The following is a 10,253-nucleotide window of genomic DNA, read 5'->3' on the forward strand; positions in this document are numbered from 1 at the left end:
TCTATTTCCAGTTTATCCATCTCACTGGTTTCCTGAAGGGTGTTGATGTAAAACCATCCAGGAGAATCGACCACTGTGAGACGCCTTCCTTCAACCACACTGTGGCTGATTTCACTGTGAGTTGTTTTTCTGTCATCATTTTTATTAACATTAAACATGTTTTTTCCTAGAATGATGTTTCCTGTTGAGCTTTTACCAGCATGTGACCCTCCAACAATTACTATTCTCAAATGGTTTGGAGGAACTTTTCCACCTAAACCAGCAAAACAGAAAAAAAATTATTCACTTTGGTCAAATTAAAATATTTTGCAAGTCAGATTTATTTAGATCAGGGTAATTTTACAAAGAAAATAGATGAATCATACAGTTACAAAGCTTAAACAACTGCAAACAAATTATTGGTAGTTAAGAGAAAAATACTCAGGAATTGAATCTATTGGATTTATATCATTGTGTTATTTAGATAATTTTAAGTAACTCCTGTATCTCCCTTTATTTTAGAGGTGTCAGTGAACTGCTAAAAGATTTAGTAAAAGAAAGCAAAAGTGATTTTTTTTACACAGTACTTAATCTATTTTCTCTAGCTCTATGTTGGTTTTCTGTTTCTTTAAATCTTTCCCTGGAAAGAATCATAAAGCTTTGGTTGTGTTTTACCAAGAGATAATAAAATTATTTTGTATCTTAAGTTTGATTTGGGGCTACACAGTTGGTAGAGCTGTTGCCTTGCAGCAAGAAGGTTCTGGGTTCGATTCCCGGCCCCGGTCTTTCTGCATGGAGTTTGCATATTCTCCCTGTGCATGCGTGGGTTTTCTCCGGGTACTCTGGTTTCCTCCCACAGTCCAAAAACATGACTGTCAGGTTAATTGGCCTCTCCAAGTTGCCCCTAGGTGTGAGTGTATGTGTGTGCATGGTTGTGTGTCCTGTGTGTCTCTGTGTTGCCCTGCAACAGATTGGCGACCTGTCCATTGTGTACCCCGCCTCTTGCCCGGTACGCTAGCTGGAGATAGGCACCAGCAACCCTCCTGACCCCAATGAGGGACAAGGGTGTAAGAAAATGGATGGATGGAAGTTTGATTTGCTTTTTCTTTTCTTCAAATAATGCTCAAACATTTTACAAAAGTAAAACTTTAACAATGTTATGCTGATGGTTATGTGTGATTTCTCGCAGAAGATATGAATCCTAAAATATTTACTTCCTTCAACATGTAACACCATGTTGAAGTAAATTTGATTCTAGATCAAATTTGCCAAGGTGGGCCGCAGTAAAGGTCAGTGTGTTTGCATGGAGGCACAAGACAAAAACAATGAAACAAAAAGAAAATACTAAACTAAATGCTCTAATTTGTTGTTAATATTCATACTAAACAATGTTAATATTAATTGAGCCACAGAACCAAGGAGCCTCTTGACTCTGGAGTTGCAGGTTGCAAATATCCTGATCTGGCAAAAAAAAAAAAACTCTGCATTTGTAAGGATTTAAGTTTATGTGTTTGTTTTCCAGTCAATTTAATTCCTTTGTTGTCTTTTCTACCCCTGGATTAATCCCAGCTGTGTCCTTGTCTAAGTTGTCTTTGCTTTTGCAATGTGTCCTTGCTGCCAGTGTTACCTCCTTGCCTTTTAGTTCACCTGTGCTGCCTGGTTTTTCTGTTCACCTGTGAGAGCTTTGATTAAATCATCCTTTTTCACACCACAACCTGGTTTCTCCACATCCATCCTCACCACCAACTACCACTTTTCATGTTAGCATCTCAATGCTGCTGATTAACATTTAATTTATTGTTCAGGTAAAACTTTGAAGATAAAAAATGTAATTGGTCCAAGTGAACAATTCCTTGAGTTTCTGTGCCAGAAAATATAATCTAGAAAAAATATTTAGTTTTATCTCTTCAATCATAGGAATAATCTCAGAAGTGAGGGGAAAATATTTTCCAACAGTTCAACTGAGTGATTTATTGTCTTCTTACATTCAATGATTCCTCTCCTTATAGTGCACTGTAAAACAAATGTAATTTATTATAAAATACAGGTATCTGTAGTTGCCAGAGATTTGCAGAATAAATACAAATTCTGGCAACCAGATATTTTACTGTAAATTAATATGTTTTCTTTCACAGTGTGGCTAAAAACACACACAATCACTAAAACTCACAGTACATTTTAGGACTTCAGTTAAACGTCGTCTTTATGTTGACAAAATGATTCATTTGTTATGAGGTTCTGCTGTTTTAGCTGCTCCTGTCACTCAGTTTTTGATCAACTTTCTATTCAAACTCTCAGTCTGTGTCATTTTTTACACATCAGTTTGCTGCTTTAAATTTTTGAAATTTAGAGTTTACCCATTTAAAATTCCCACTGATATTAGAATATTTTTGGTGTTACCACGGCTGAATTGTAGAGGACATTTTGTTTAAGCTGGCTGCGAGAGAGACACGTCTAAGCTCTAACTTCCTTCAATTCGAACGTTATGACCCGCTACAGTTCCTGTATCAGACATCGGAGTAGCYCGCCGGTGCCCGAGAACAAAAACCACATTCGTTAACGGTAGCTCTCTCTCTATTAATAACGTGCACTTGTTACAGCTTAGATAATTTTAGAGACTCGGTGTGAGTCCCAGGGTCATTATTTATCATAACCAAAAAAACGTCTGAAGCCCCCAATTCACTAGGATCATGAACATTTATTTTACATTAACCTGTAGTTGCAGGATGGTAGCTCTCGAGGACTGGACTCGAGCACCCCTGTATTAAACAGTCGTATACACCATGCTTTATGTTGTTGGTGGTGAAAAATGCTCTCCAGGGTAAACCGGGTGGATGACTGTGATGGTGACACACACACACACAGCTGGGTCTGGTTAGTTTTGCTCACACTTCTCTTTAAAATGTTTATTTATTATCCTAATGTGTCTGCTATTTATCTTGTTGTTCCTCCAGGCTGGGAAAACCAGGCATTCTTCTGTTGGTTCATGTGCTTCGTCCTACATCCAAAGGCCACAAGAAGAATCCAAAACGGCTCATGTCAAACTGTGGACCATGTTGTCAGATATGTGCAGATATGTTGTTATTCTAATGATCCTACTTGTTTGTAGAAGCACTTTCTCATTGGCTTTGTTTGCTATCTGAATGTAGCTGTGCTGTATATTGTTAATAATTTTTATTATTTGTCTTCTTATCATTATGTCAAAGATGCAAGCCAGTGTTGAAGCCTTCCTTATTGGTGTGAAACCAGGACAGCCCTTCCTCCTGTGTGTGTGGGGGGGGACTTTTTTTCTCAGATGTTTTATTTATTTTTTTGCAGTGGCTCTAATCCTTTTCCGTTCATAAGTGTGCTCTCATGTGTAAAGATGAGATAAATGCTAATTGCCGAGAGAATACCCACAAAAGGTCAGAATTCTGAGATTAAAGTCAGATTTATGTTTTTTAGTGTCCCTAATCCTCTTCCGTACTTTGTGTGCTGCTTTTTGCTGATGTCCAGTAATACCCAGCTGTCCCTTCAGACTACAAAAAGCGCCCCCTTGTTTTACGGTGGCCAGAGGAAACACTATGTGAAAAACAATGTAGATGAATAAATCCACCACACACTGATATAAAAAACCTCTGATGACTGTTTTCTTAATTTTCCTTCTCCGCTTAAATTAGAACCTCTCTCTCCATCACAAAACATTTTTGAACATTGTGTGGAAGTTGGTGGTTTAATACTATAACCATGAATTGTATAACTACAATTGTATATCTAATAATTGTACAAATAAAGATAAAATAATTAAATTAAATAAATTTAAATGTTTACTTATTAACCCAAATTTGAAAATAATGATTAGTTGATTGAACTGCATTGAAAAGAGAATACAAATTAATAATAACATCTATTTTTCATTTGTTTGTTACTGGTTACACAAGAGTCTTCTACATAAGTGCACAGGCTTCATGCTGTATACTGATTGCAGTTTTCTGGCCGGTTACGATCTTTAAAAAGCCTGACCTGCCGATTTTGGCTGATACCAATGTTTTTTGTCTGAAATGTCACTAAATGTAGCAAGAAAGTCACTGAGTTGGCAACAGTGGGGTGAATATTGTTAACTGCAAACGTGCAGACATGACATGGTTGGTGTGTCAGTCAAATTTTTCATTGTAGAGCAGAAGAGGACAGAGGCTGATTTATGCTGACAAAGATAAGATTAGGGAATAAAATGGGCTTCACATGGAAGTATCAGCTGATTATTATCTCCCAAATTAAGGAAATCGGCACCCAGAAATCGGCTGTCTGATAAATGTATCCTATATCATACATGCATAGGATATAATGTAAACAGCACTGCCAGACATGCAATAAGTTTATAGCAGGTATGTGAATGATCTAATTGTCTAACTGTTGATTCCAGCAATATTTGGTCGCGAATCAGAGGAGAGTATTTGTCTTCTGCAGTGGCTGAAATTGTATTAATGATTTTGATGATGGCAACAAAATGTAATGTTTGTTCCTGGTTTTCTCAATTGTTGGTCATAGTGTATCTTATGACTTTGTATTTTTGTGTTTTTATGTGTTTCGAACTGCATTGTTGCTGAAATGTGCTACACAAATAAACTACACAACTTGACATTAACCAAGAAATCATTACTGTTTAAACTTTACCTTTAATAACATAAAGTTAACTAATTTTTAAAGTGCAATCAGTAATACTTTTATAACAAATTTATATCAGTAATGATTTCTTGGTTAATGAAGTTGCCAAAACAAAGACATTTTGAATAATGTCAACTTTGTATTAAAAGTGTCATAATTTACCAAATTGTGCTTTATGACAACAGTCATAAATATTCATGAAGACTTATTCATGTTCATGACAGATGTTATGTCATGTTTATGACAGTGTCATGTCAGTCTTATTCACCCCATTTCAAATGAATGTTATTGATATGTATTCTCTTGAATACAATCAACTAATCATGACATTTATTCTCTCAAGTTGGTTTAAAAAGACAAAGTAAACATTTACAAATGCTAAGCAACATAAAAGAAAATAGGATAAGGTCTATATTAGGGTAATAAAAACTATTGGTGATTTCAAAAAGACTTGTATATCACAATAATATAAAAACTTACTGAATTTCACCATGTTAACATCAGTAAATGTCAGCTGTTTCTTTATTAGGAAAAGCAAATACATTTTTAAAATATTTTCTTCTATTTCCAGAAGAAACCCAATAGATAGGTGAGTACTTTATTTTTTTTAATTTGCATATTCTCTGATTTCAGAACTGTCGTCAAAGTTTTCCATGTCAGTGTTTGAAGAAGAAACGATCCCGATCCCAGAGATGATCTCTAACGGTCTGACTCTGGTAGTCAGCCCTTCAGCAGCTTGGTCGTGGTCTCGTCGTCTCCTGTTCTCTGAAATGCCCCCATAATCTGTGGCAACATTTCCATTCACTGTAACAGACATTGAAATGTTATTAAAGAGAAGCATGTAACAAAGACTGTAAACTCAACATTAAATCATTATTCCATGAATCCTTCTGTTAGGACCATCTTCTTTGCTCTCTGCTTTTCTCACATGAGGTTTTGTTGTTTCTTCTGGTTCCTTTGCTAAAGCTTTCATCATTCGCTCTACCAGCTCCTGTTCTCTCCTGTTCCATTCCTTTTCTGTAAGTGTGGGTTGTTTTGGTGACCAAAGGAGACTGAAAAATGTATTCTGTATGCATTCAGTTGTAAAGCATCCTTTGTTTTGTTTTACCATATTAATAATTTTTTGGAACAGCTCTTTGACTTGAACAGCATCACCATATCGATTGGGGTTTAGAACATGGAATCTGTTCCCACATTTCTCCAGAAGCTCCTGGAGCTCCTTTCCCTCTCTGATGATGTAATTCTCTACAGGGACGTCATTGAGCCAGTGACCCCAGGTAAAAACCACCATGCAGTGTCTCCACACGTCCTCTGTTAATGGATTCAAGATCTCCACCAGAGCTTTGAGATCTTTCTCTGTGAAAGATCTGAGGATGGGAACAACCAGGAGAAAAACATGAGGTCCAGGAGAACACATGGAGACACTGTGGAGAACTTCATCTTTGATCCAGTCAGGTGGTGTTCGGTCTGAGAACCAGCCAGGAGTTTCAACAACTGAGACTTTTACTCCATCAAAGTTTCCTTCATGTTTCACACATGTTGCAGATTTCTGATCTTGGTAGGTCTGAAAAGATGAAAAACAAAAACAAAAATTATATTTGGATCTAATTTACTAACTGGGCATCTACAATCTGGGTATCAGTATGTGGCATTGCCTTTATCAACCAAGCTCTTTCAGAGGTCATTTTAAATTTTTCATTGGACATAATCATGTTTCCAACTTCGCTTTTCCCTGAACATTTCTGGCCAACAAGAACAATCCTGATGTTAGTGATTGGATGTCTCTCATCTGTAAAATAAACAAAAATTACTGTAATGTTTTTAATCTTAAGACACTCATATTATATAACTATTCCATAAAATGTATAATACCTATTTCTTACCTCCAAATAGTTCTTTCAGGACTCTTGACTGTCTCTCATTGATCTTCTTCAACCTTCTGGCCATCTTGTCTCCAGTCTCTCTCTTGGTTTCTAGCTCTGCTGCTCGGTCCAGCTCCACTTCATAGTAAGGATCTTCATTTCCTGCCCACATCTCTTCAATCTTCTCCAGTAGTTCCTTTACCTGAGTTTTATCACTGTGGTCCTTGTTGTTCAGGACATGATACCTGTTCTCACACTTGTTCACTATCCACTGCAGACCTTCATCACTCTCTATTCGCTCCTCTACAGTCTTCACTCCTAAMCAGTCTCCAYAGSTAAACAGAACAAGTGTGTGTTTCCAGATTTCTYCTCTAAACAGACTCATGTGTTCYTGRACARMTCTSAGATATGATTYATCARTGYTMATYRYCASWGGAAYAACCAGCAGCACAGCATGTGGTCCTGGAGGACACAGATTCACACTGTTCTCTATTTCCAGTTTATCCATCTCACTGGTTTCCTGAAGGGTGTTRAWGCAGAACCAACCAGGAGAATCGACCACTGTGAGCCGCCTTCCTTCAACCAAACCATGACTGATTTCACTGCGCATTGTTGTTCTTCCATTTTTATTAACATGAAATGCATTTTTTATCAGGATGTTTCCTGCTGAGCTCTTGCCAGCCAGTGAATCTCCAATCATCACTATTTTCAAATGGTCTGGAGGGACTTTTCCACCTAAACCAACAAAACAAAAACGGTAACAAATTATTCCTCAAGGACTGGTGTTCTGCAACTTTTAGATGTCTTTCTGCTTCAATACATCTGGCTGCAATTTCTTAATTTAATTACAGGACAAGGGATACATCTAAAAGTTGGCAGGACCATGGCCCACTAATCTACAGCCTGAGATTAGTGGCTGATAGTAGTCTATTTAGTTCTAATAGACTACTATCACTGTCTATTAGAACTAAAATAACTTGCAGCTTACCTTCAAATAGCTCTTTCAGTTTCCTTCTTTGTTTCTGCATTTGATTAAACCTTTTTGAGGCTCTTTCAGCTAAATCTGTCATTTCTTTCCTCAGAGCTTCTCCTTGACTTCTGTCAACAGAACAGTGTCTCCCTCCATTGTTTGTAATCAGGGTATCAATTTTCTCTAACAAGATCTTAACCTGATCTTTATCGTCTCTGTCACTGATGTTGAGAAAATGTTTTCTGTCTTCACATTTTTGAAGAATCCACTGTAGGGTTGGACTTGTGTTGATTCTGTATTCTATCTCTTCATCACTATATGGAGTGACTGTAGTGATCAGCATGATGGTGTGATAGAAAACATCTGCACTGAAAAGTTTCAGGTGTTGCTTTAGTGATACTTTGACCCACTGTGGTAAATATAAATCATCATTAATGACCAGAAGAAAGACATGAGGTCCTGGGGGACACAGATGGACACTGTTCTGGATTTCTATCAGATCCAGTTTGGGAGTTTCTTCTTTAGGCCAAATCCACCACCATCCTGGAGTATCAACCACTGTGACTCGTCTGCTGAACACTTCCTTCTGCCTCACTTCACTCTGAGCTGTTCTTCTGCTGGTGTCAAAAACATTTTGACCCAGGATGATGTTTCCAGCTGAGCTTTTCCCACTTAGACTTCCATTTAATCTTCCTCCTATCAACACAATCCTCAACTCTGTAGCAGGGTGGCTTTGTGCTGTAAAGAGAAATAAGGTGCTAATTCGAAACAGTTTATAAATACCTACTTTGTTTAGACCTGCACAGAATGTACTATATTAATTTAAGCCTATATTTATATTCGAAAACATCCACAATAACATTTACACAAAATGGAGAGGTTAATTAAACAAAAACAACTAGAAAAGATGAGGTAGCGTTTTCTTCCAACTCCCAACTCTTGCACAAAGTCTGTCTTTGAATTTAACATAGTCAGTAAAATGAGAGTTTATCAAAAACATAATCAGAGAAAGGATCAACTTTACAGAGAGTTTTATGAAAACGTCACTGACCCAATTTGGAAATATGAGCTGAGGCAGCCATTTCCTTGGCCATCAAACTCTGCTGGCGTTTCCGCTTGTTCCTGCCTATCCCTGTCTATTCCTAAATGAAAGTAAAGAGTTCAAAGGTAGTGTTGAGACTCACGGTTGGTTAGGAAGGTCAAACATGGTCAGACAGGGCCATCTGCTGGAGGAATAGAATAACTGCATTCTACCCTAGCAGCTTGGGATTTAAAGACTCAGCGTGGGGTTATGGTCATCTGGAAAATTAGTTTCACTTTATTTTCCAGAGTCTACAGCAAAAAGGATAAAAGCATGGCTATGAGATGGAAGGAATAGAAAGGGAGACGAGGATGATGGGGTGAAGAGGTATGAGGTAAAAGAGGTAGAAGTTAAAGGAACATGTGATTGACGAAATATTACAGACAGAGTATAAATAGGCTGCTTGGGAAATTGGCCCACTCCTTAATGTATTATCTTCATATAGTTGTATCAATTATCTCAGAATAAACCCCACTGGGTCAATTCGAAAAGGAAAACAAACATTTACTCATTATGATAATTTGCTCTGTCTAAATACATGCTGAAGCACTACATAGTAATTTGAAATTTGAAGTGAGCAACAAAAACTACATAGAAAATAAGATCTATAATTTTTATGAAATTATGCTATTTCAGGTGCTCCTGTCACTCAATTCAACTTTCTATTTAATAAGTATGTGTCATTTTTCACACACATCAGTTTGTTGCTTTAAATTTTTTTGAATATTGTAGTTTACATATTTAAAATGTTTGCTCATGATTTATTACTTTTTTTGTGGCATAAATCAGAAGTTTTAGACTCAGGGCTGAAACTGTTATTGATAGTAGCTCTGCTTCTCTATCATGTTTTATACAATTTAATGTTACACAACATTAGAAGGAGACAAAAACCAGATGAAGCAATTGGCTCTGAGCTGAGATACCTCTCACTTTGAAGTTCTTTCAATGTGCTACTAATTTGAGAAGCATAACCACTTCTTCTCTTACAAAAAAACTCGCTTTTTTGTAACGAAAAAAGTGAGTTTTTTTGGTTACAAAAAACTCACTTTTGTAAGTGAGTTACAAACACTTTTGGTTTGTAACTCCCAAACTATGAAAAACATATTAACACCACTAGAGAACTGTTAATAACTATAAATTACGTTAATTTATAACAGTGTCACTCAATAAAGTTACATAAATCAGACATGTCTAACCGTGTCGGATATATCTTGTTTAAATGTGAAAAAGAACATAATGGGAAGGATGTTTATGTATATCAGCAAATAGTATGGATTATTTCTTTCTATTCCTAAACTGAAACTTTATACAAATACATAATTTGTACATTTAAAAAAAAAATCATTTCAATTGAATTTGAATAAAGCATTAATTTCTGATTATGTGTCAAGGTTTACGTAAACATGACAATAAATTATCAATGAACAATTAAGTAATTGAGTGGATGAATCATGAATTAATGACTATGTTATCCATTGACAAAGATATTCCTACAGAAATAAATATAAATGCTATAAACAATTATATGAAATTTAAAGGTTTAGATACTTAAGAAACTGAATCAAGCATATATTTATTCATTTACTTTGTGTGTCTCTTATTTTATTTAACTAATTTCTATCAATGTTTTGATGTTTATGCCACTTCCTCTACTCTCTACATTAGAGGTCGCTGTGAATATTCTTCCTCCACCGAATGAGACTCAGAACGCCATCTT

The 10,253-nt window shown here is 36.3% G+C and overlaps 1 protein-coding gene across 1 annotated transcript; it reads right to left on the reverse strand.

Annotated features, from left to right (window-relative positions):
• Window positions 1-5,117: 5,117 nt before the first annotated feature.
• LOC103469332 (GTPase IMAP family member 8-like) lies at window positions 5,118-8,603 on the reverse strand. The gene is made up of 6 exons (XM_017306338.1): window positions 8,507-8,603; window positions 7,474-8,193; window positions 6,507-7,220; window positions 6,279-6,412; window positions 5,515-6,187; window positions 5,118-5,427 (listed from the first exon to the last, which is right to left on the reverse strand). The coding sequence occupies exons 1-6, from the start codon at window positions 8,547-8,549 to the stop codon at window positions 5,231-5,233; spliced, it is 2,481 nt and encodes an 826-aa protein (XP_017161827.1). The 5' UTR covers window positions 8,550-8,603; the 3' UTR covers window positions 5,118-5,230.
• Window positions 8,604-10,253: the final 1,650 nt, after the last annotated feature.

The sequence above is a fragment of the Poecilia reticulata genome, linkage group LG8 (genome assembly GCF_000633615.1).
Source record: "Poecilia reticulata strain Guanapo linkage group LG8, Guppy_female_1.0+MT, whole genome shotgun sequence".
In the NCBI taxonomy this organism is placed as follows: Eukaryota; Metazoa; Chordata; class Actinopteri; order Cyprinodontiformes; family Poeciliidae; genus Poecilia; species Poecilia reticulata.